General features: G+C 40.3%; 1 protein-coding gene across 2 annotated transcripts in view; it reads right to left on the bottom strand.

Moving 5' to 3' along the window:
- dnah5 (dynein, axonemal, heavy chain 5) overlaps positions 1-27,303 on the bottom strand; it is a 343,383-nt gene that overhangs the window by 94,379 nt on the left and 221,701 nt on the right. For both annotated transcript variants that reach the window (XM_043689617.2, XM_087987009.1), the window contains 8 exons: positions 23,673-23,845; positions 18,148-18,278; positions 17,445-17,598; positions 16,193-16,460; positions 12,667-12,898; positions 9,649-9,763; positions 3,694-3,870; positions 2,472-2,675 (listed from right to left, as the gene is read on the bottom strand). In XM_043689617.2, the coding sequence (XP_043545552.2) occupies positions 2,472-2,675; positions 3,694-3,870; positions 9,649-9,763; positions 12,667-12,898; positions 16,193-16,460; positions 17,445-17,598; positions 18,148-18,278; positions 23,673-23,845 (1,454 nt within the window). The remainder of the gene's footprint in view (positions 1-2,471; positions 2,676-3,693; positions 3,871-9,648; positions 9,764-12,666; positions 12,899-16,192; positions 16,461-17,444; positions 17,599-18,147; positions 18,279-23,672; positions 23,846-27,303) is intronic.

Genomic DNA, 27,303 nt, shown 5'->3' with positions numbered 1-27,303 from the left:
TGGAACAACTGAGTGGTTCTGAAAACAGGAGGAGAATGTTTGCAAACTCCTACGCACTCCAATAAGCCAAGCAGGCAAAGTAAAAGACTTTAGTTATTGCCAGGACGAAAACATATTTAACTTTGAATTCATAATTGGCATTTTGAGTAATTTTCTGATAACAGTGAACGTTCAGATAATCACAGCCATTAGACATAATTAGTACTTTTACAGACAAAACACAAGAAATAAACCAAATAGTGTTTTATCCATACAAGAAAGACAGACTTGTTGGTTGGGTGACAAATTTTGAAGAAGCCTTTGGCTGAAGTGAAAATGAGGAAGAATGAGTCATGCTGCTTTGCTGGTGTCTTTCCACCTCTGACTGTTTCTCCAGGGGATGTTTGGTGGATGTTTCCCATCCCCTTCACCCTCATTCTCCAACCATGGCTGACGGGAGAAAGTAACTGAAATCATGAGGGAGGCACTTCAATAGATTTCCCTAAGGGAATCCCTCTTTTCTGATAGTACAGCAGTCTCATATTATGTCTCTAACCTGGTAGTCAGGACGCGGTCAGAGTACACTGGGTGAGAGGTACCTCGGTAGAACTGACATGCTGTGAAGTCTCTGATCAGTTGTACTGAGACCAGCAGAAGGGTCAAATGTGACACTGCCTAAGAAAGTACTCTTCTACCACTGAGGCACAGGAACGGCTTATACAGCTACTCCTCCAATCACCTATCTCTCCAGGTTAAGGGGCTTTCTACTACAACACACACCAACTACACTTCAAATGGCACCAACGGCAGAATCAGCATACCTTTCCCCAGCCACATACCCCTTGACAAAGCAGAGGGGAGGGGTACTGAGGTACAGGTGGAAAGATAAGCAATCCCCAAAAACCAGTGCATCAGGAGGCACAGGCTCTCGGGTCACTGCTGATGTTTTCCTCCTCTGTGTGAAACTGCATTGCCAGTGAACCAGGCAAGTATGTGTTGCCAGTGTTCGACAGAGTGCCTGACAATGGGAGACCAAGTCACCTGTCTCTGCCTCCACAATCTCCCGTCAGTGATTCACACCAAGTTGTGCAATCATGCTTTGATTACCCCTAAACTAGGGAATCATGAATTAATCTCCTCACAGAGCTCAGAGTATGGGTTCTTCCCTTGGTTACAGCCAATGGCCTGCCCAGCTGGAACTCACCACCTTAGTCCTTTTTATAGCACAGACCCAGGTCCTCTCGTGACACAGTGGTTGTGTCATTACCCCTGCACAAGAAAGCCTGGGTTCAAGTCTTACCTGCATCAGAAATGTGTAATAGCAATTCTAAACAGGATGTTTAGGGAAATAAAGTTTTAAAAAATGCTTTGTAGAGGAGACATGCCATAGGAAAAAAAAATGATAAAGCTAAACTGCTTGGTGGTTATGTTCGTGCCTGGGTGCCCTTGGACATGGAGCACCTGGTGTCTATCAGTGCTCTCGATGACTTTAGAGAGAGCTGGGCACCGTGCTTTATTTCCCACCTCCAACTCCATTTTGATTAGGAAAATATCTATAAAGTAGACCCAGGGATGGGTCTGCAGAGCGGGCTGGGGTTGGAGCTCTATTTTGGTGTTCAGAAATAAACAATGTTTCTTTCCAGTCAAGCTTTCTGATTTATTACACATGTCATTAGGAGTGTTCAGTTTGGTTTCTGTCCAGATTGGTATAGGACATTTGTTCATGGTGACTGAAATGTTGTGGAAGACACCAATTGGCTCAGGGTGTGTGTGAGAGAGACAAAGAGAGAGAGAGAGAGACAGAGAGAGAGAGAGACAGAGAGAGAGAGAGAGAGACAGAGAGAGAGAGAGACAGAGAGAGAGAGAGACAGAGAGAAAGACGGAGAGAGAGAGAGAGACATAGAGAGTGTACTGCACTCGGATGAGGTGCCTGAAATGATAGTGGTGCTGCATGCTGCACTAACCTGAGCAATGCAGTGCAGGAGAATAGTCAGTGCATGGGGTTTGACACTAAAGTTTCACTCCATTCACCTGCCGTACTCTTCAGTGGACCGAAGTTCTCTTGCGAGCTGCCTCTGGGTTAGAGGGTCCACATTGCTCCTATTGACTTCTTCAGCCAATTCTTTCCATGGATAAGTAATATACCAGTATAGGACGAGAACCAGATCCTCTCTGGAAAAGGGCTAAAACTCCAGCCAGAGTTTTAATCAGAGCAAATCAATTAAGAACCTGCCTTTGGACTCCTCATTTTGTTATGAATCCTTCCTCTGATAAAATGGTTCCAAGATTCCTCCTACCTCTCCCCGCTTCTGCCCCATTAAATGAGGAGCCAAAGCAGAGTCTTAATTGATTTTGTCTTGTAAAGAGCTATCATCCAAATGAGCAATCCAACAATCAGGTTCGTAATGTGAAAATAATACTGACTGCTGAAAAGAAAGAAAAATCCAAGGTAAAAAGATTCAACTGTTTATGCCTCTAAATAGTTTGGCTACCTGGAGGTTCTGTAGGAAGTTTCCTGCTGTCATGAGCTTTAGGGACTCTTGCCAAGAAGGTATGATGCAGCTTCTCTCAGCATCTATTTTCACAGAGTTTACTTTCCGTTGGAATAGCAACAGCACACAGTCCATGATTCGCATGATCAGGTGAGGTGGTCTACCCAGTGTACGGACAGTGGCAATATCAGCTGGTTTAATGGTCTGAGGGAACAATTACAAGAAAGAAGTAAATACAACAAAACACAATTTTAAGAAATGGAGAGACATCAATTTTACCTAACACTTGCTTTAGCTCGATAACGAATACAAGTTCTAACTGAACTTTTGCTCGATTCCAAGTCTGTCACAAAATCCATTTTATAGAAAACCAAACTAATCATATATAAATATTGCCCAGAGAATTTGCATAATGATTGTCTGCAGACAGTAAATCTAGATTATGCAGAATATATCAGTTATCTGACTATGATGCACATTTTTGTTGGTGTCATCAATTATATTCTAATCTTCCAAAGTCAATTTTTCAGATTGGCTAATGCTATGCAGATTATCTTGCTAATGTTTCAACTTTATGAGGAATTTAAATTCATTGCATTTGTGTCTTTGTACGAAAGCAGGCTATTCTTATATAACCTATGTTTCCAAAATATTCTCATACTCCTAGATTTCCAATCTCTGACTATAGTGGCCTTAGTAAAAGAGCTTTGTCTGCAAAAAAATGTTGAAAACAAAAAAGATGAAAAATCTCTGCAGTATTTTCAGTACAACTGACATTATGCAATTATTGATATTTACCAAAGTAAATCTTTCAACCACTATTACAACATAGGTGTTGATTTTATTGAATTCATATGTCTGCTAACTCAATGTATCACCTAGTCCCAACATTCAAGATCACCAGTAAAACTACAAACCCCATCCTGCTGCTGAGAATGTTCTGAGGCTCTCTGGAAATTAGTGGAAAATCATGGAAGGCCAGTGATGGGTGATCACTATTTTCACACATTCAGTGGGATAAATTAAAATCTTCCCATGAGCTACTTGCTGCTTCAGGATCCAGCTCGCAGGGCCTCACACTTATTGTGGCACTTACAGATGAAATGCTCTTTGAACACGACTGTTTCTGATAACAAAGAACAACTCAACATTTGAACAAATGTCTGACTTAAAAGAATATTCTGAATGTCAAACACAACAGCAGCAGGTGATCTTTACTTACCTGCAGAGCTGCTTCAGCTTCCTCTAGGGCAGGTTTTGCAGCTTCCAGTTTCTCTTCTGCAATGGCCTTGTCTGCAGATATACTGTCTACGATGGCCTGAGCTTTGTCCTTCACCTTTTGAACATCCACCTTTACTTTCTCAGAAGCTTGAGCTTTTACAGTCACTTCTTTTAAAACCTGAAAAAAGAATAGAATAGAATAGAAATTTATTGTCACGTGTACTTTTGCATGTAAAATACAATCAAAGTTTTATAAGTCGCCTGACCACGGCACCTACATCAATGTCAGAAATCATACATAATCGTAAAAGCAGAGTAAAATCAATTCAAAGTTTATCTTTGAATACAACACACATGAATTTAATTTACAAAGATTAGTTTTTAAACAAAAGCAGTTGGCAAACAGAAAATGACACAAAGTGATTTGGTTTCAATCTGTTTGGTGAGACCTCAAATTTTACCAAATTTGTTTCAGCCAGATTTGAGTCAGTCTACTTAATTTAAATAAAATATAGAACAGCCAAGCCCTGCTATTTGTGTGTCCACCTATCACAAATGCACTTATCTATGCAAAATTTGCCACATATCAGTTTGAACATTGAGTCTAATTTTCATTTACCCATGGTTTTAATACAAGCAAAACTCAAAGTAAACCCATTTCCTGAGTAGAAAAGGAGTACCATGCATGGGTCTCAAACTGCACATGAGAAGGCTGAGCTGTTAGCCATTTGGGCAAATTACTGTAAGAGGTTTTCAAAGATCAAGACCCCATGAATAAATAGCAGGACTTCACTCAGAGTTAAGTGCAAACTACATGAATGCAACCGGGGGCAGTTTCCAATGGTTCATGTACAGATATTGTACAATATACCCAATGAATAGATTTCCTCTCCTTTCCATTTTTTTGCAAAGTTGTGTTTGCCTTCCTACTTAAAGAAAAGGTCAATGGAGAGATTTGAAAACAGATCTGTTAAATTTCTACACGGGTGGTTAGAAGAAAATGTGGCAGAGCTCTTCAGAATTATGAAAGGTAAGCAGAGAAAAGAAAAAGGTCCTGTTGACGTTGCCCATTGCTGAAGAGAATTGTTATGTGACGCAGTCAGAATTGGAGCCTTCGTACTCATGGCAACCAGATAACATAATGAAGTGCCTCATAAAAATATTAGTGGGAAAGAGAAAACTTGTTATTTAGTAAAGTGTAGAAAACGCCTGATCCTACCATAGTCAAAGGCTTTTTACGTAATTGCCATTACATACCACATATGTAGGTGTACCGAAGCTATAAATATAACTAACAAAGTAACATTAAGGAACTTAGACAAATCATTGTAAAGAGTAGAGAAAAAGCCATCTGCAGGGGGACTGAAGAACAAACACCAAGAAATGGATGATGTACAACAAAGGGCACAGACAGATAACCTCATTAAAGGAGAAAACAGATAGCATTGCAAAAGGGCATTTGCAGAACATTATTTTGTTAAAGTGACCTTGGGAAAGTAAACAATCTCAGCTTCACAAGGTACCAAATAGCACACACTCAGTATGATGCAGCTGGCAAATGTCTGGGGAGAGGCATAACAGTCAGAAGGGAGGAGGCAAGCACTGATGTCAACATTGCATGCAATTATTTTAATGTAGATATCGTGTACTTAATAGAGAGATGTGGAGTGCCTTGGAGTCTATCTCCAGAGACCTCTCTCAGGGTGTTAGGTAAGGAGCTCTGATTAAAGATCAATTTGTGCTGCTGAACACTGGACAAAGACTCCTCTTTAAAATCTCTTCCTACAAATGGCCCTCTGGTAAAAACATCATGAATAAGGTGACGTAAGGTAGAGCAGTGGACTACGGAAAGGCATTCAACAAAGTTCCACATGGTAGACTGGTGAGCAAGGTTAGATCACATGGTAGATTGGTGAGCAAGGTTAGATCACATGAAATCCAAGGAGAGCTAGCCACTTGGATACAAAATTGGTTTGAAGGTGGAAGACAGAGGGTGGTGGTGCAGGGTTGTTTTTCGGATTGGAGGCCTGTGACCAGCGGTGTGCCATAAAGATTGGTTCTGCGTCCACTGTGTTTTGTCATTTATGGAAGTTATTTGAATGCAAATACAGGGGGTATGGTTAGTAAGTTTGCAGATGACACCGAAATTGGTGGCGTACTGGACTAAGACTACAATGGGACCTTGATCAGATAGGCTGCTGGGCTGAGGAGTGGTAGATGGAGTTTAATTTAGATACATATGAGGTGCTACATTTTAGAAAGGCAAATCAGGACAGAACCTATACACTTAATGTTAAGATCCTGGGAAATGTTGCTGAACAAAGAGACCTTGGGGTGCAAATGCATAATTCCTTGAAAGTGGAGTCACAGGTGGTCAGAATAGTGAAAAAGGCAATTGGTATGCTTGCCTTCATTGGTCAGAGCATTAAGTATAGAAGTTGGGGGTTCATGTTGCAGGACATTGGTTAGGCCACTTTTGGAATACTGCATTCATTTCTGATCTCCCTGCTATAGGAAAGACATTGTTAAATTGGAAAAAGTTCAGAAAAGATTTATAAGGGTGTTGCCAGGGTTGGAGGATTTGAGCTACAGGGAGAGGCTAAATAGGCTCGGGCTATTTTCCCTGGAGCAACGAAGGCTGAGAGGTGACGTTATAGAAGTTCATAAAATCCTGAGAGGCACGGATAAGTTGAATAGTCAAGGTCTTTTGCCCAGAGTAGGGGAGTCCAAAATTAGAGGACATAGTTTAAGGTGAGAGGGGAAATATTTAAAAATGACCTAAGGGGCAACTTTTTCATGCAGAGGGTGGTGCTTGTACAGAATGAGTTGCCAGAGGAAGTGGTGAAGGCTGGTACAATTACAACATTTAAAAGGCATCTGATGGGTACATGAATTGGAACGGTTTAGAGGTATATGGGTCAAATACTGGCAAATAGGAATAGATTAATTCAGTTTGTCTGGTCGGCATGGATGAGTTGGACCAAAGGGTCTGTTTCCATGCGGTACAACTCTATGACTATACATATTTAACAGTAATTGCTGGAGAAACTGCAATCATGTTCTGAAGAATGGTCACTGGACTAAATGCTAACTCTGCTTTCTCTCCACAGATGCTGCGAGATCTGCTGAGCTTCTCCAGCAATTTCTATTAAATATATAGAGTCATACAATTGTACAGCACGGAAACAGACCCTTTGGTCCAATTCGTCCACGCCAACCAGACAAACTAAATTAATCTGTTCCCAGCATACTGCTGGGAACAGATTAATTTGTTGCTCATTTTTTGAATGAGCAACATCATCACAAAAAAAACAGTCCAAATAGTTTCTTGACCATTTATTTTGATCTTTTTAATGATGAACTTAAATATACACCTAAAATTAAATGAAGATTTGAGGATGCTGAAGATCTAAAGCAAAATCAGAAATTGCTGGAGAAACTCTATAATCGTGTTCTGAAGAATGGTCACTGGACTAAACGCTAACTCTGCTTTCTTTCCAGAGATGAGTGTGTGTTGCTGGAAAAGCACAGCAGGTCAGGCAGCATCCAAGGAGCAGGAAAATCGTGTTTTGGGCCCCCTTCATCAGGAAACTTTCCCTCCAGAGATGCCACCACACCCGCTGAGCTTTTCCAGCAATTTCTGTTTTTGCTTCAGATCTTCAGTATCCTCAAATCTTTGTTTTATTTTAGGCATATATTCAAGTTCATCTTTCAAAAGATCCAAATAAATGGTGATGAGACCATTTGGACTGTTTTTGTGGTGATATTACTCATTCAAAAATACATATTTCGCAGTTTACAACCTGGTGTAAGGATTCCTTAGATTAACAAGAAATAGACCTAGTTTTTCACTGAAGGGGACAGCCTCTTTGTTGTGGTTAAAATGGCAGAAACCCTGAAGGTGCAAGGTGATCTTCAGAAAATGGAGGATTCAGGTGTCCCGTAGGGGAGAGGTCAGGCACCTTTGGGTGTCAGTCAGTTATCCTTGAGTGAAAGGGTTGGGCCAGGCACCCTTTAGGATTGTGAAAAGTAGATAAGGATGTGCCTGAAATGTGCTTAAACTCACTCGAAGTGTCAAAACTGTCAAAGAACTGTCAAAGAACTGTCAAAGGAGTCAAACAACTTAAAATACAAATTTTTATTTTCATGAGGGATTAGTTGGAGCAATGAGTTGTTTTCAATTAAGTAAAGATTTATTTTTAAATAGTGAAGTCATCAGTTAATATCCAGCTTTATTTTATGTTAATGTAGTTCCTGAGTTTTGCCTGTAGTAGATACTAAGAGATGGGAATGAAGGAGATGATGGCAATGTATTATGGGTTGGAGGTTAACATGCTCCAAAAGTTATGGGTGCTGGACCATGGGGTGCATAAACAGCAATGGGATGATGTAAATCTGTTTGTTGCCATAGGGTCCATGAGCAGACATGGGGGTGAGGACAGAGGCACAGAATGGTATAAGAGTTATGAGAGGCCATGGGTAGCAGAGAATTGGTTTGGATGAAACATTAGGAACGAGCATAAGTGGAGGGGGTGTCTGTGGATAGGGCTGAAGTCAAATTTCTGGTTTCATTCTTCTTTATTTTTTATTAGTTGCAGTATAGTGCCAGTACAAGAAGGCAAGCGTTGTGCACAGCCTGCATCCATAGACTGAAGCTTTCACTTTCGTTTCAGTATCTCTCCCAAGGAACCCACCATTTCAAAATGAAAATCCAACAGTCAAGGGCATACTTTCCAAAGTGAGTTGACAAAGCCAGGAAATATCTCATCTCTGTGCTCCTGACCCAGGGACAAAAACTGGAGCCTTAGTTTTATTTCTAAAACTCACTCAAGCAATGATGCACAAATTATTAGAAGTTGAAACACTTCACACTGCGCATGTGGGAAGAAGAAAAAGCCAAATAGTGACTTTCTGCCTATCTAACTAAGCCCAGCAAAGGAAATGAGAGATGCACAAACAATCTATTATAAAAGTTCAATGTCTTTGCTCCCTCACTAGTAACCTAACAACTGATGTCAATCTGCATTTGATTAATTGATACAAATGTAACTTCATTACAACTCACACTGCTGTTCTGAAATTAATTGAAATTGCACAAGTTTAGTAAAATCAAGAACTGTTAATTTATTAAAATGACTCCAAGATTCTTTTTAGAGATAACTGAGTCTCAACTCCAATCACCTTTATGAAGCTTTTACTGTCCACCAGTAACAAAAACTACTCAAGTTACATTGGATCTCAAGATCTCCACAAAACTAATTCCGATTTTGTCAAATTCCAGAGCTAATGTGGTAATTGTGTACTTGCCAGCCATGTTGCTTTGTTCACTGGATAGTCTTATCATTCACATAAACCAAGGGTGATAAATTAACATATTTTACTGAAAATTGTCAATGTGGTTTCAATTACTGATTTCATTTACGTTGTAAAACATCTATTTTCATGTAAATACAATGTTCAGAGATGTTTCCTCATGGCATGATAGAACTCAAAAATTTTTTTTTCTTAATTATGTTTTTGAAGCTGGATAATAATCCAGCTAGGCTAAGACATTTTAACAACAGAAAAAGGATGTGGTCAACTTATATGCCAAGTATAGGTTTAAACATGCTTGAAGGCCAGGAGAAAGTGAGGACTGCAGATGCTGGAGACCAGAGTTGAAAAATGTGGTGCTGGAAAAACACAGCAGGCCAGGCAGCATCCGAGGAGCAGGAGAATCGACGTTTCCTGTTCCTCAGATGCTGCCTGGCCTGCTGTGTTTTTCCAGCACCACATTTTTCATGCTTGAAGGCCAGAAAAGGTGGTATGTTATCTGCCATCATATATGCCAGGTTGAATGTTACACCACAATCTACAGCAATCATTATTATTTTGCCCTGGAGACATATGTAGACAATGAAACATAGGCACAAAATTCAAACTAATTCTAGGAATATTGTCTGCCACAAGTACATACCATGTCAGCCTTTGCATTGGCTACTTGTAGTTCTCTCTCCTTCACCTCAAGTTCTTTACTTAGTGCAGCCACTGATTCTGAGGCCTCCTTCAGTTTTTTGAGGCCAGTGTTCATTCTGTAGAAAAATTAAATCTCTATTTTACAGATGAAAGAAGAAATGCTTCCCTCATCTCAATCCTGATTGACTGACCTTATGGTCTTAAACCATGTTCATATTTCCAGACTCTCACACCAAGAAATTGTTCAATTCACTCTGCATTTTACTGTGTGTCAGACTATGTTACTTCAAACAATAACTAAGCTCCTCAGAAATGTGTTTGACAGATATCTTGACAATTGAGTCGAGGTAAGACTGCCACACTTGTCAGAAGACAACAGTATGAAATGGCATAAATAGAAAGCAAAAAAAAAGGTCTAACACTACAAATTGCACTGAAACACATTTATTTAAAAGGCAGTTTGGTAATTAATCACTCAAAAAAGAGCACAGAATGGGGGTACAGAATGACCCAACGGTCAAGAATGTGCAGAGAAGAAAATAAATTTCATGGCTGGATCAAATGAAGATATTGGCTGATTTAACTTGCTTTGGTGTAAAAATAAATGTCAACAAAATCTGCTAAAATGAGCTCTTGCTACTGTTGTGTTTACCCCACACTTCAAGCACACATGATTTACTATTGCTATAAAGTTAAGTGCCTTCAAAGAATGGGAGCTTCAAAGCCTTTTCTGCAGTCATCCCCATTGCTGGATTAATAAAAAAACTATGAACACATCAGGAAGGTCATGTGCTCAGTCAGGAACCATACACAGGTCAGTGTATCGGTCATCTGGCTGTGTGCTTGAAAGCAAAATGCCACTGAATATTGTGCTTAAGCTTTCTTGACAAGCTGTGAAAATCCTGTATGTATGTCAAGGAATCTGTCTTTTCCTTATTCCTTATACCCTTACTGCCTGTAATACCTAACCCCTGCCTTGGATCATTCTGTAGGTTTGATTTTATTTGAACAATGTACAGTATTCCTCTGAGTTTGTTGGAGCATTCAAATACAATTTTGGACATTCGTGGTGACATGAAACAATTTTACCAAATAATTTAGCAACCTGAATGGTTTCCTTCAATCCATTAACAGTCATGCTCTGTGCAAAATGTAGTTAAATCACTGGTGTTGAAAAATAGGTATCAAGCACTGAACAAGGAAAGACATCTTCTCAGCTGATATCTGATGTGGAGACTGCATTAAGACTGGAGCACCTGATCTTGGGTAACTTGCTGGCATTTTAGGAAAAAGTGCATGAAGATCGATCTGTTGCATAACAATTAAATGTCAGGTATGATGGAGGATGGTGGGTCTCCATCCTAAACCTGTTTGTGGTACCCTTTGATGATGATTTGTTTTGCTGCTATTATTTTTCTGAACATTCTATCTGCATTCTCTGCACGTCTCATAGGCTTACTACCTGTATCTTCAAAATCTTCAGTGCTATGAAGATTCAAGTTTCTTTTCCCAAGTACATATGAATCTCCCTTTCCACAACTGGCTTCTGAGAGGGCCAGGGTATTTTAATGCACTGCTTGTCAGTGCTGTATTGAGCTCGAGGTGTATTCATTGTTACAGTTTTAGGAAGATTTTCTTGAGTTGGTCAGTGATTTCTCAATCTTTACAACTTCAAGGAGGTCCATATTTCATGTCAGCTAAACTCTGGGCTAAACCTACATCCGCTAATGCATATTTTTCCAATGACTAAGGTACAGGAGGTTGCTTGACTTGAAGCTACATTGAATGATGCTAAAATGGTAAATGCTTCTCTTATCTCACCACCCCCAGATCCTGAATAACCAAATCCAACGAGCGTGTTATGTATGGAATACCAAAATGTATTTGAAAAAGCATTATATAATGGACTTGTCAGCAAAGTTGTAAGTCCAGGTGATAAAAGGGAGTGTAGGAGCATGAAAATGAAGCTGGCTGAATAATAGGAATCAGAGAATAGGGTGTGTTTTTGCAACTGGAGGAAGGGATACATTGGTATTCCCAAGGGGGCTAGCGCTAATACTATTAAAGCTACTGTTTTCCTTGATTTCAGTGCGCAGATCACAATTCCAATATTTGCGAACAATACAAAACATGGAATTTTATGAAATGTGAGGAGGGTAATTATATAGTTCAAGAGGCTACAAACAGGATGGTACAATGGGTAGGCAGGTGCCAGATGAAATTTAATGCAGAGAAGTGTGAAGCTAACATTTTGTTAGGAAGAAAGGGGAGAGGAGATGGAATATAAATAAAGTCCACAAATTTAAAAGAGGAATGGAACAGCAGAAACAGTTGCAGCCTCATTCCTGCCTCCAATCCATGCCTGCCTCCCAGCCATCCATACAGCAAGCTGGCTCCTCCACTGGATTGCGGTGTCAGGAAAATTCCTAACTCCCAGTATCCATGTGCTTGACAAAAATCCAGCTCAACTGTTCTTATTGGTGGAACCGTCAAGAACTAGACGGCGCTGATTTCAAATGATTAACCAAAGAACCAATGGTGAAAAACATTTGTACAACAGGGAACTGTTAGGGTCAGGAATGCCCTCACTGAGAGCAGATAGATACAACTGGGAGTTAAATAAACATATGAAGAGTAAGAATTTGCAAGGTTAGGAGATAAGATTGAGGTTGCAGAACACATTTAATTGGTCTCACAGAAAGCCAAAAACAATGTTGTCAAATGGGTTGCTTCAGTGCTGTACCCATTCTATGATACCTTTACCCATCATCCAAATGCTAGACACAATATTCATACTATTCTACAGAGCAAGGGAAGAAAAAAACCCAGCCCATACAGCATCTTCATAGACGTTGCTCCCCTCCTGCCTGGCTCCTTTTTCCATCTACTTTCTGGCAAACTATTTATAAACAATACACTGAAGGGAAGCTCAGGTGTGAATATCAGTTCAAACAGCAACATTTTATGGTATGAGCTAATTTATTTTGATTTTTAAAAAAGTTTAATGTTAATTTCATACCTATTAGCTAAGGTTTGGACCTCAGAATGTTTCTCTCTGTAGATTGTTTTATATCCTTGAATAAATGAGAGATAAGATTTTGGCGTCACGTGGGTAGATCGGCGATATCTTTGGAAATAGTCCACACATTTCTCAGCCACACCATCTTGGAAGGATCCCATGCACTCAACCACTTCTCTTTTGATCTCAGTGGTGCAGTCAATTCCAAATGAAGATAAGAAATGGTCAGACACTGTAAAAAGCAATAAAGAGTTCCAATTTATTAGAACACACATTTACTTTTCTTTGGGTAAGTCAGAAAATAGAAATAAAGCAATGCACTTTATCAACTTTATACTGGAAAGAGATTGTTGACCTTCAAAAGCCACGACCATCTTCTCTTGTGCTGCATATGACACTAATCAGTGCAGTGTTTTCCTCTGGTTCTAATTGATGTCAATTTTGCTCGAGGTGCAAAACATCTTTGTTTCTTTGTATCCTTCCCTGACAAAATTCTAGTCCCTTGGCCCTGAAGGACTTCGGCTTCTGTCATTCACCTACCCTGACATTCATGTTATCACAAACCTTTTGTTTTCATCTAATTCTTTGCTCAACATCTACTACATCCCTAACTTTTTCCAATTCTGAACAGCCATGAAATCTCCACTCTTCCTGTTCGGATGCTGCCTAAACCACTGAGTATTTTTCCAGCATGTTCTGTTTTCAGTGCAATTAAACAGCCATATTTCTGCTCTCTCCAGTTGTTGAGAAAGTCACATTTCTACTTAAGTATGCATGCATGATGTGATATAATGAGATTCATGTAAACTATGATTATTTAACTGATTATGTGACTACAATATCAGTGAGAGGGATGTCACCAGTCCACAATGAGCGTGTGACAAGAAAGATCTTAGACTCTAGACTAGAAAGCTGTACTTGACAGCTTGCTATGTACAGCTGAAAGTAAAGGGGTGTTAGAGTACAAAACGAGTGAAAGAGCCTAAGTCAAAGATATGCAGAAAGCAGCCTCACAGACAATGTATGAGCAGACACACACACACACACACTCCCAGATTCTTCAGATCAGCATTTCATTGCATAGGTAGCAGTTACTGACTTAAAGCATAAGAGAAGGCATAATGGCAGCTACTGAGAAAAAAACTCACCAGAGCTAGGATCTAAAGTTAAAACAGAACTCAAATGACCCAGCTGGAAAGGGAGGATTCTGAAGCCAGGACAGGACCGCGGAGACTTCAATAACAGCGATACAATGCAGAATGAGAAAGGGTCACTGACCACCCCATGGAAATGAAATCCCAGCTTGAGATGAACCATGTGTCTTTGGTAAGATTATAGGGATCAAAAGAAATTTTTAAAATGCCTCAACGCATTGAAAGATTCAGACTTAGGCTGACGAGATACAACAATGGTCTAGTTTACATTCCAGACACTGTGCAAGTAATGGTGAATACAGTCTGAGGAGCAGCAGGGAATGAAGCAGAAAATAAAGATCTTATTCTTGTAGAAAATGTACAGTCTTATTTGATGATATGATCAATACTTTTAACAAAAACTCAATTCAAACTCAGAAAAAGTTTTGCTGCTCAAAAATGTGTGCAGAAAGGTCAAGCAACTCTGTCTGCAACAGTGGTTAAAATATAGTTCAGCAGACTTTGTGCTGAATGTGATGAGCAGAAAGAACACTTGACAACAGCAGAAGATTTATTGGTACAGGACCACACATTGATTTGAAGAGAATCATAGAATCACATAATCCCTACAGTTTTGAAGCAGGCCATTCAGCCCTTCTAACAGCATACCACCCAAGGCCCGCCCCATCCCCATAAACCTGCTTTCCCATAGCTAATCCACCTAACCTACACATCCCAGACACTATGAGCAATTTTGCATGACCAATCCACCTAACCTGCACAGCTATGGACTGTGGGAGGAAACTGGTGCACCTAGAGGAGATCATGCAGACATGGGGAGAATATGCAAATTCCACACAGATAATCACCCGAGGGTGGAATCAAACCCGGGTCCCGAGCACTGTGAGGCAGCAGTGCTAACCCTTGAGTCACTGTGCCACCACTGGAAGTCCTACAGAAATTCCATGAGGCACATCTATGCATCACAAAGTGCATCAACCTGTGCAAGTGCTTCAAATAACATGCAGGATTACATTTTGTCATGCCAGCCACCACCATTTAGAACCAAGTACCTCCTGAGCCAATTATTTCAAAACAATTTCCAGAAATGTCATGGGAAAGGCTAACAACACATTGTTCACTTTTAGAGGGAAGATGTATTTAGTCCTCATCAACTATTATGCAAAATGTACTGAAGCAGCAACACTTCAAACAATTACAGCCAACCCAGTGATCAGAGCAATGAAAAGGATCTTTGTGAGACCTGGTTTCCCGGCAAAATTAATATCAAACAATGGAACACAGTTAGTTGATGAGAATTTCAGGAAGTTCACTTTGGAGACAGACATCAACCCAGTGATAGGTTCTCCATTCCATCCTCAGTCGAATGGAGAGATGCACAGGCCAGTCAAGACTGTGAAGTCACTGACATGTAAGTATCCAAAGTGAGAATTACCTTTACTCAATTACAGAGTAACACCACAGAACTGTTAGTGGGGACGAACTTGAAAATGGATGTTTCAGTTTCATAACATAACCTCAAATCAAACATTACCCCTCAAGGACACGAGAAAGTAAAACAGCTCGAGAAAAGCCAAAGCAAAGAGTAGAAGATGGGGCGCAACCTTTGATACAGGGCAAAAATCCTGTCAACTTTACAGTCACAGCAAAAATGAACAGGGAAGTCAGAAGGCATGGCATCAGTGAAACAGATAAACTAAGATCTGATATAAACAGAACACCTGAAGAGACATTCAGGAGGATCAGGAAGGTGTGATTTAACTTGAGCTAAGAAGTGAGACCAAATTTGATTGTGACATGGTTTTGGGACAGCCATACCTATCATGTATCAGATGGTGTGCAGAAGTGTAGAACTACTCTAGGCATGTTACATCACTATGACCCTGGTGATGAACTCAAGTGAATGAGACAAGGCTCTGTCAGAGTTCCAGAAAGTCTCTTTCATGAGATTTAGGTGTGCGTGTGCATTTGGGTTGTGGGGAGGGTGGGTGACAAGATGGACATCATAGTGGTAATTACGATAATGATAATAATGATGTCAATGATTACAAACAGTGTGTTAATAAATGAAAGTAAACTACTGGAATAATGCAGACCATATTGAGAGATAAACTTGGGGGAGATGCAGCCGGTGAAAGTCAAATTCATGCCTCCATTAGTTTATGTCACACATTAGCACATTTGAAGTCTGGTTTAAAAAAAAATGAATCACCTTCAGTGCTCAGACCAAACGTCCACCATCAGAAAATTTCCTTTCCTGCTCTACAATACTGACTAAATAGTTACTTAAAATAATCTTTGTAAACTTTAACCAAATGGAATTTTGGATGAAGAATAACTTTTTTGACTTTCTCTATTAAAGCCAGAGTCACCTGCAATAAGAGCATCTTTTGGCCAGCGACTGAACCAGTCCATGGTGCAGCCTGAAATAAGGGCTGGAAACTTCAGCGCTCGATTTCGGAACTTCTCTCCCACTGGTGAAAAGCAGAGTACTACGTGAAGATTTTGACGAACTCGACTCATAAAAAAGTCATAGAGGTTTTCACCAGTTGGTGGCCTGCGAGGGTATTCCTTCTTCATTACAGATACAAGGTCACTTGTCACCTCATCCAACTCATCTCGAGCAAATAGGTTAGAGACCTAGGATGAAAGTAATAAATATAAAGCTGACAATATCAGCAAATATTGAATTAGAAAATAAGAAATAGAACCAGGAGTTCATCAAATGTCACTTTACAATTATTCTGTTATACATGGGGAGAATGTGCAAACTCCACACAGACAGTTGCCTAAGGGTGGAATCAAACCCAGGTCCCTGGTGCTGTGAGGCAGCAGTGCTAACCACTGGACCACCATGTTGCCCTCTAAAATACTCACCACTCGTATTGGTATTGAAGAAATTGTAATGGTACAATGCATGATATCCATTTCATTCTGTAACTGGAATCAAAATCTAAGATCTACTCTGTGAGCAATACACCTAGTATGTCACATTACATGAGAGGTTCACATGATAGGATTTCGATTAAATAAACCCTAATCCTAACCATCCTATGGCAGGTGAAATTATTTAATCCAGAAACTTCTCCATTAGCGAACTTAAGTAGTAATTTTTTTGTTAAGGAACCATTTGGATTAGATGCTTCAGAGGTGTGACTCAAATATTAGAATTTTAGTTGTGCATGAACTTTACTCGTTAGATGATAGGTCTATGTTTATCTTATACATCAAAACCTACGGGATAGAATGCGACTAAAATGCAGACTTCAGTTGACTTTGTACGAAGAGGTAATGGTTAGCAAGTTTACAGGAAAGGAAAGCCAACTTCTCAAGATTAGCAGCCTCAGTGTAATAAAGCTAGAAGCATGTTATCTGTACGAAACATCAGCAGATTTCCCATTTATTTTTGTTACAAATGTACCTTTGGTCACAAAGATACACTTTGTACAGAATTAAATATATTATTTTAAGTTGTGCATCAGTCTTGAAAATTGAAACATGAATGAATTATTTGCAGAGTAGATACTAAACAGTAATATTTTGTAAGCTACGTCATATCATATTATATTCAAGCACCATACACATCATATTTATTCCTTAATGTCCAAATGATAATTAATTTACCTCTCCAGATGATAAAACATTGTTCATGTATTCAAGAAAAGATTCGTCTTTGATCTCATTATCTGTAAATATAAAAGTCACTCCCTTGCCTTGGTGACCTGCAGTTTTGTATAAAACCTTCAAATCTTCCATCAGGTTCGAACTATTGTATGATCTGAAAGAAGGTTAAGGAAAACAATCAGCTTCTTTTAAAGAAATACTAAATTATGAAACATCTAGGTATTAAGCTAAAGCAAATCACTCAATCAACACAATAACGCTCAACAGGCTTATTAATAGCATTGCATCCTCCTCTTTTTAAGGGTTAAAATATTAATTTCGTTATATGCCAGCACAGAGTGATGTCCTAAAATTATGTACACAGAAACATTTGAATTTTGAACACAAATTTGACAAAATTGTCACTTAACTTTAAGTTCTATTTAGTTATAAAACCATGAGATAAACAGAGCTAAAATTCACCATTATTTATATACAAGCAAATCAGAAAAGATATTGCTCTTTTCAAATCTACACCACGCACATTTTGAAGTTTTAAGCTAACAAAATCAGAAATCATAAAGCTGCTGAATATTACTTTCTAATGATTCTCAAATATTTCATCCTTACTGATTATTATTGTCTTATCAGCATATTGTACCTCTTGAAGGAGTAAATATTCAAATAAATGATGAAAGGGCAATTAGAAATGCTTGTACCTTACCTTGTTAGTGTGATTTGGAATGTCTTATATCCCGCAATAAAGGATGCCAATTTAGTCAAACTTTGCTTGCCTGACCCACCTACTCCAACAAGCAATGCATTCCCACGAGGTGTACGAATAATGCGTGAAATCTAGTGACAAAGTAAACAATTTAAATAAGTTGTTTTATGTACAAGTTCAGCAAGAATGCCCTTCTTCTGGACAGAAAAATACAAATGTTGTGTGCTCTACTTGCTGCCTAAGAAGGTTGCTAAGATAAGGAACACACTATTTGAAAGTGTGGTGGAAGCATAACCCAAAGGAACTTTCAAAGGCATATACTTAAAGAGGAGGAAGTGAGGACTGCAGATGCTGAAGATCAGAATCGAAGAGTGTGGTGCTGGAAAAGCACAGCAGGTCAGGCAGCATCCGATGAGCAAGAGAATCGACATTTCAGACTTAAGCCCTTCATCAGGCTTATGCTTGAAATGTCAACTTTTATGCTCCTGAGATGCTGCCTGACCGGCTGTGCTTTTCCAGCACCACACTCTTCGACTATGTACTTAAAGAGGTCCAATTTTCAGGGTTATAAATACAAAGCACGGGTACAGGTCTAAATTGGATAAATTACACAAGTGCATTAGGCTGAACAACAAAAAGTACTATGGATGCTGGAAATCAGAAACAAAAATAGAAATTGCTGGAAAAACTCAGGTCTGGCAGCATCTGTGCAGAGGATGTAGAATTGTCATTTCAGAAGGCTGAAAGGCACCCTTCTGTGTAGTAAAATTCTTTGATCCTACACACAAGAGCAAAGATAAGTGAACTAATTGCAGAGGTCAGCATGGATGATTCCTGGTGTTCCCAAGATTGGGATCACTTGCATTTGTACTGCATATAGTTCTGACAGCATCATGATTTTCCACAGTGTCTCAAAGATAAGGAAAAAAAAGCATGTAATTAGTGCATAAGAAGATCTGCAAAATATTACTGAGGCAATCATTAATGATAGTCTGACCTAGATATGCTGAGTGAAAAATGCTGGACAGAACATTGGAAGCACTGTCTACCTTTAGTTTAATAGTACTCTGAGTTCTTTTGCTCTACAACTGAGACAGAGCTTTGGATTAACATCTTATTTGAAAGATGGTACCTTGAAACATTACGACTCTCTCTACTATAGTACTCTGCTCGAGTGTCAGCCAGGACTATGCACTTTGGTCTCTGGAGTGGGGTTTGACTCGACAACCTACTGAGTCAAAAAAAAGGTGCTACCGCTAAATCAAAATGGGAAACTGCAAACATGATTGCAATGTATTTTCATTAGGACAAACTAACTCATATGTTGAACTATTTCACTTTTTGATATAAACCAATGAATGTATTGTGTACACATTCTTGCCAGACCTTGCATCAGAAAATCACCAACCTTACACCATCATCAGACTTGCCTTGGCCAAATTCTGCCTTGATTTGAGAGTTTAAAACATGTGTTTTGGAGGTGAGGAACAGTTAGGAATTAGATGAATCGATACAACGTTTTTAGTACTGATACGGAGTCAAGTACCTTCGATGTCATTTCCATTTTCTTATTGCACAAGTTCATTAGAACTGAATTATAGGCATCCCAATGTGTGCGATTTAATTTGCTTCATAGAGCGGAAGGAGAGGGAGGCAGCTTGTGGCACTGGGGCACTAAAGGATGACTATGATTACCTCAGTAACATGCCTAAAATCTCATCTACACAAAAAAACAGTAAAAAGTGTATGATTGAGTAATGTAACTTGCCCTCTGCCGTGGCAGGAATAGCACTATGAAACTTACTCACGACCATTCATTAACTTCAAATGGGAAACTCCCAGTTTCCTTACATCTGGAAAGATACAATTGCTGTGGAGGGAATACAATGAAGATTCACTAGACTGTTCCCAGATGGTGGGACTGTTCTATGCAGAGAGGTTGGCCAAAATGGGCCTACATTCTCTGCAGTTTCAAAGAACGAAAGGTAATCTCATTGAAACCTACATAACAGATAAAGGGTTGGACAAGGCAGATGCACGTAAGATGTTTCCCCTGACTAAGGAGAATGAGGCAGGGCAGTTTTAAAAATAAAATCCGAAGTCACATGACACCAGGTAATACTCCAACAGGTTTATTTGAAATCATAAGATTTCAGAGTGGCAGGCGAAGGAGCAAGTTGGTGATTTCAAATAAATCTGTTGGATTATAACCTGGCGTCATGTGACTTCTGAACTTGTCCACCCAAGTCCAACACCAGCACCTCCACATCATGGCTTAAAAAGAAGAGGAAGGCCATTTAGGTCTGAGATGAAAAGAGATTTTTTTCACTCAGAGGCTTGTGAATCTTCAGAATTCTCCACTCAGAGACTGTGGAAGCTGATACTTTGAGTATACTTAAAGAAGTATATTTAAACAGTCCACATTACAGAAGATGATGTGCTGGAATTTTTATAAAGCATAAAGGTAGATAAGTCTTGAGGTGATCAAGTGCATCCGAGGACGTCGTGGGAAGCTAGGGAAGAAATTGCAGGGCTCTTGGCAGGGATATGTGTATCATCTACAGCCACGGGTGAGGTACTGGTGGAATGGAGGATAATTTTTAAAAGCTGCAAGGAACTCCAGGGAACAGGAGACCAGTGAGTTAGACATGGTGGATAAGTTGTTTGAGGAGATTCTGAGAGACAGGATTTACATGCATTTGGAGAGACAAGGACTGATTAGAGATAGTGAGCATGGCTTTGTGTGTGAGAATTTATGTCTCACAAATTTAACTAATGTTTTTCTGAGGACCTTACCAAGAATACAGATGAGGACAGAGCAGTTGATGTTGTCTATATGGACTTTAGCAAGGGCTTCAACAAGGTTCTGCATGTAGAGTGGACAAAGAAGAAGGCTATCTAAGATGAGCTGGGCTAGTGAGCTGAGGAGTGCCAGATGCAGTTTAATTTAGATAAATGTGAGGTATTACTTTTTGGTAGGACAAACAAGGGCAGGACTTACACAGTTAATGGTAGGGCCCTGGGGAGCGTTGTTGAACTGAGAGACCCAGGGGTTCACATATATAGTTCCTTGAAAGTGGCGTCACAGATAGACAGGATGATGAAGATGACATTTGACATGCTTGGCTTTACTGGTCAGAGTATTGAGTATAGGAGGTGGGGCATCATGTTGAGCTATACAGGACCTTGGTGAGGCCACTTTTGGCCACTGTGTACAGTTGTGGTTGCTCTGCTATTGGAAGGATATTATTAAATTGGAAAGGGTGCAGCAAAGATTTACAAGAATATCTCCAACTCTAGAGGGTTTCAGTCATAAAGAGAGGCTATATAGGCTGAGTTTTCTTTCTCCCTGGAGCTTAGGAGGTTGTTGGATGACTGTACAGAGGTTTACAAAATCACGAGGAAAATAGGAAACATGAATTGGAAAGGTCTTCTCTCTAGGGTTGGAGAGTTCAAAATTAGAAAGCATCATTTTATGGTGAGAGGAGAAAGATTTAAAAGGAACCTGATGGGCAACTTTATCACACAGAGGGTGATTCATATATGGAATGAACTCCAACAAAAACATCTAATCAGTGGATCCAAACACTCCAACAATCAGCACAGGAATTCCTAGACAAGAACATAAGCATAGATGAGGACAAAGCAATGGTCTCATTTGATGTAATGCAACTGATCACTTCAATTGAGAAAACCCTAGCCAGAGAGATAATAACCAACTTCCTGGACAAACAAAACAGACAACACGATGGGGAACCTATCAACAAGGACTGCATACTCAAGCTACTAGACCTGTGCTGGACGACACACTTCATATTCAACATTCAAATAGATGAACAGATCAATGGAACACCTATGGACCCACCCATCCCTGGGCTCATAGCAAAAGCAGTGATGCAAAGATAGGAACAAACAGCCCTCCCACAAATCCAACACAAACTCTCGATCAGATACGTAGATGACACTTTTGTTATCATAAAGAGAACATAAATCGAGAACACACACCGGACCATCAACACCTTACCCACATGGATCATATTTACGAGAGAGAAGGAAACCAACTACCAACTTCCATTCCTGGATTTGATGGTACAAAGAACACAGAATGGTGAACGCACCACAAAAGCGTACAGGAAAGCCACACTCACCTACCAGGTCCTGAATTCCAACAGCAATCATCCAAACACACACAAGAGAAGCTGCAATCGGTCCCTGTTCAAAAGGGCTAGAACACACTGCAGCACTCCTGACCTATGAAGGGAAGAAGAAGAGCACCGCTACAGAGTATTAACCAAGAATGGATACCCCTGTAAGTTCATCAACAGCTGCCTAACAGACAAACAACGTGACCAGGACATGTCACAACCTAACTCACTAACCATGCTACCTTACATAAAAAAGCATCTTGGAACTGACAGCTAGACTTCTCCAACCACTGGGATCCATGACAGCCCATAAACTGACAGCCATGCTCAGACAACAACTCACCAGGACAAAAGACCCTATATCCATCATGTGCAAGACAAATGTAATTTATAAGATTCCATGCAAAGACTGCATGAAACAGTATCTAAGACAAACAGGCAGTCAACTTGCAATCTGCATCCACCAACACCAACTAGCCACTAAATGCCACGACCAGCTGTCCCTACTAGCCATACATACAGATGACAAGGACCACAAATTTGACTGGGACAACACAACAATCACAGGACAAGCCAGAAAGAGGACAGCCAGAGAATTTCTAGCAGCATGGCACTCATCCACGGACTCAAATCAACAAGCACATTGACCTAGACCAAATATACCGACCACTATAACAAACAACTGGAACCAGCAACTGGAAGCAGCAGAAATGGAACCAAATCAACCCTGGAAGAGACACAGTACAGCAGCGCTTCACAGGTGGCTCCAAAGCACTGAAGGTGTCACCTAGACAGGGGACAAAACATCTGCAAACCAACTTCCCAGCTCCGAGAACATACCCAAAACCACGATGATGGAATGAACTGCCAGAGGAAGTGGTAGATGCAGATACAATTACAAAATTTACAAGGAATTTGTACAGATACATGAATAGGAAAAGTTTAGAGGGATATGGGTCTAGTGCTGTCAAAAGGGAATAGTTTAATTTGGGAAACCTAGTCAACATGGATAATTTGGAACTGCTTCTGTGCTGTATGACTATATGACTCCACAAGAGGTTGATAAATTACCAATGGCATAAAGGGTTCTGGGGATAATGTTGCTAAAAAGATATTGAAGTATTTGACCAGGCATGATTATATTAAATGGTGGAGCACGCTCAACAGACTTAATGGCCTCAACTGATTCCTATACTCCTATGTTCCAGCGATGTTTATTTGTCTGTGTCTATATTTCAACTATTCCATATCATTTCTCATCATTTATTAATTTATTTCAATTTAATGCATATCACCTGCTTCAAATACAATAATTAATCTTTCTGTAGCTATCTACTGCCACTTCAAAAAATCTCAATTACTTTCTGTTAATAATTTTACCTTCACTAAGTGAGTCATGGCATCCTTAAAAAAGACCATGTCCAATCCTGCCCCTCGGATGCTATCATTGTACTGCTGCAAAAACATATTTAGTCGATTCTTCAGGTGATCAAAACTTCCAATGGGCTCATAAATCTTTGGCATTTCCACATCAATATCCTCTGGTTCATCTCCTGAAGCAAAAGATTTCATCTTATGAATGTATAAACTTAAACACATTTGGTAGTTTCATTTTCCATATTAGGTCCTGAAAGCAACATTAAGCGACTAAAACCCAGGAATCCTAATGGTTCCACGCTCAAGATGTACCTTGGCTTCCTAAAATTGAAGGAAGAATTGTACCTCAGTGTAGAGCTGCTTTTGCTCAGGACATATGCTGACCACAAAGCTTCTGCTGTGGCCTGAGGTCACATAAATCAAATTAATTAGTGCATACTTTTATCATCTAGGGTGCATTACAGCATTGACAGTAGTTGGAAAGCCCAGTACATATGAACACATAAAATTCAGATCACAGAATGCCATTCAATCCATCATGTCTGTGCCAACCCAAAAAAGAGCTATTCAGCCAAAACCTACTTTCTACAGCCATGTAAATTACGTCATTCAAGTTTATATCAAACTACATTTTTTTTTTAAATACAATGAGAGTTTCTGCCTCTATCATCATTTCAGGCAGTGTGTTCCAGACAACCATTGCCCTGTTGGGTGAATAAATTTCAGATCAATTCCCCTAAATTCCTTCTGCCAGTTATTTTAAAACTATGGCCCCTGTTTACTGACCTCTTTATGCTAGAGGAAATGGATCCTTCCTATCCGATCTACCTCGGGCCCTCATAAATTTATGCATCTCCATTAAATCACCCTGTGTCTCCTCTATAATCCAAATAAAAAAACAAACATAACCTGCACAAAAATTCACAGCAGCTAAAATTTTTGATGCCTGGCAACATCCACCTAAATTACCTCTAGTGCTACCACACCTTTCCTGTAATAGGGTGATCAGAACCAGACTAGATTAGATTACTTACAGTGTGGACGCAGGCCCTTTGGCCCAACAAGTCCACACTGACCCTCCGAAGAGCAACCCACCCAGACCTATTTCCTTACATTATACCCCTTCACCCAACACTACGGGCAATTTAGTGTGGCCAATTCACCTAACCTGCACATCTTTGGACTGTGGGAGGAGGCCGGAGCACCCGGAGGAAATCCACGCAGACACAGGGAGAATATGCAAACTCCACACAGACAGTTGCCTGAGGTGGGAATTGAACACAGGTCTCCGACACTGTGAGGCAGCAGTGCTAACCACTGTGCCACCGTGCCACCCACGGTGTACTCCAACTGTGGATGAGCTAGTGCATTGTACATTTTTATTTCAATCTCCCTGTTGTAATAGTCTGTGCCCAAGCTAATAAAGGAACATATTTATTGTGCTTTCTCAGTCTGGTTTTAATAAAGCTTTCACTGCAGGAAACATGGCAGCTGAGTGCACTGAGTTGTGGGATGGGCGCTATGCCAGTGTCTCAATGGCTGTAAACTCTTTTCCAAATAAGTCAGTGGATGGAAGGGGATGGTATGGGATTCCTGGCCATCAAAAGTTGGATCCCCATTAGACCTACTAATGAGCCAATTGACACCTACCAGCTGCCTCTGATTGGCTGGAACCTTTCGCCAGGCAAGATTTCCACAGCTGGGGCCTTTAATGTCAATGAAGGCCCAATGGGGCAACTTATATCTCTAAAGAGCCTTTCCCATAGCACTGACAGGAATTCCAGACTAGTTCTCCAATTGGCGGGCAAGACTCCATCATGCTGATTAATACATCACCTTACGTACCTGTCCAGCATCCTTCTATAATCGTTGGACAGTCCCTCTTTTTCTCTACACTTCTTAGTATTCTGCCATTTAATGTGTATCTTTCCATGTCTTATTCCTCCCCTTAAAATTTCTCCTCACATTCCTCTGTTTTCCCTGGAGCGTCGGAGGCTGAGGGGATGATCATATACAGGTTTACAAAATTAGGAGGGGCATGGATAGGATAAATTGACAAAGTCTTTTCCCTGGGGTCGGGGAGTCCAGAACTAGAGGGCATAGGTTTAAGGTGAGAGGGGAAAGATATAAAAGAGACCTAAGGGGTAACTTTTTCCACACAGAGGGTGGTACGCATATGGAATGAGCTGTCAGAGGATGTGGTGGAGGCTGGTACAATTGCAACATTTAAGAGGCATTTGGATGGGTATATGAATAGGAAGGGTTTGCAGGGATATGGGACGGGTGCTGGCAGGTGGGACTAGATTGGGTTGGGATATTTGGTCGGCATGGACGGGTTGGACCGAAGGGTCTGTTTCCATGCTGTACATCTCTATGACTCCACATCGAATTTCATTCACATTTCTTTCCATCTGCCTAGTCAATTGATATTCCTGTTGTGGTTCTGTTCGCCGAGCTGGAAATTTTTGTTGCAAAGGTTTCGTCCCCTGTCTAGGTGACATCCTCAGTGCTTGGGAGCCTCCTGTGAAGCGTTTCTGTGGTGTTTCCTCCGGCATTTATAGTGGCCTGTCCCTGCCGCTTCGGTTGTCAGTTTCAGCTGTCCGCTGTAGTGGCCGGTAATATTAACAAATTTACTGATGACACAGAGCTGGATGGCATGGTGAAATATGAGGAAGATGTTAGGAGAATACAGGGTGACTTGGACAGGCTAGGTGAGTGGATGGATGCATGCAGTTTAATGTGGATAAATGTGTGGTTATCCACTTTGGTGGCAAAAACAGGAAGCCAGATTACTATCTAGGTGGAGTCAGGTTAGGTAAAGGGAAAGTACAACGAGATCTAGATGTTCTTGTGCATTAGTCTCTGAAAGCATGCATGCAGGTACAACAGGCAGTGAAGAAAGCTAATGGCATGCTGGCCTTCATAACAAGAGGAATTGAGTATAGAAGCAAAGCTGTACAGGGCCCTGGTGAGTCTGCACCTGGAATACTGTGAACAGTTTTGGTCTCCCAATTTGAGGAAGAACATTCTGGCTATTGAGGGAGTGCAGCGTAGGTTCACGAGGTCAATTCCCGGAATGGCGGGACTATCATATATTGAAAGATTGGAGAAACTAGGCTTGTATACACTTGAGTTTAGAAGGATGAGAAGGGATCTGATTGAGATATACAAGATTATTAAAGGATTGGACACTCTGGAGGCAGGAAGCATATTCCCGCTGATGGGTGAGTCCCGAACCAGAGGACACAGTTTAAAAATAAGGGATAGGCCATTTAGAACAGAGATGAGGAGAAACCTCTTCACCCAGAGAGTGGTGGGTATATGGAATGCTCTGTCCCAGAAGGCAATGGACGCCAAGTCTCTGGATACTTTCTAGAAAGAGATGAATGGGGCTCTTAACGACAGTGGAATCAAGGGTTATGGGGATAAGGCAGGAACAGGATACTGATTGTGGATGATCAGCCATGATTATAATGAATGGTGGTGCTGGCGCATAGGACCAAATGGCTTACTCCTGTACTTATTGTCTATTGTCTATTATACTTCTTTGCAATTGTCTCAATAAACTTAATATAGTTAGACTTGAGCTTCACATAACAATCCATGATGAATTTTATATTAATTTATGGCTTTC

This window comes from Chiloscyllium plagiosum, unplaced genomic scaffold, assembly GCF_037043375.1.
Source record: "Chiloscyllium plagiosum isolate Xiang-an unplaced genomic scaffold, Cpla_swu_hap1 HiC_scaffold_5, whole genome shotgun sequence".
In the NCBI taxonomy this organism is placed as follows: Eukaryota; Metazoa; Chordata; class Chondrichthyes; order Orectolobiformes; family Hemiscylliidae; genus Chiloscyllium; species Chiloscyllium plagiosum.
Note: the sequence above shows the minus strand (reverse complement) of the source record. Positions and strands in the feature narration are given on the sequence as shown.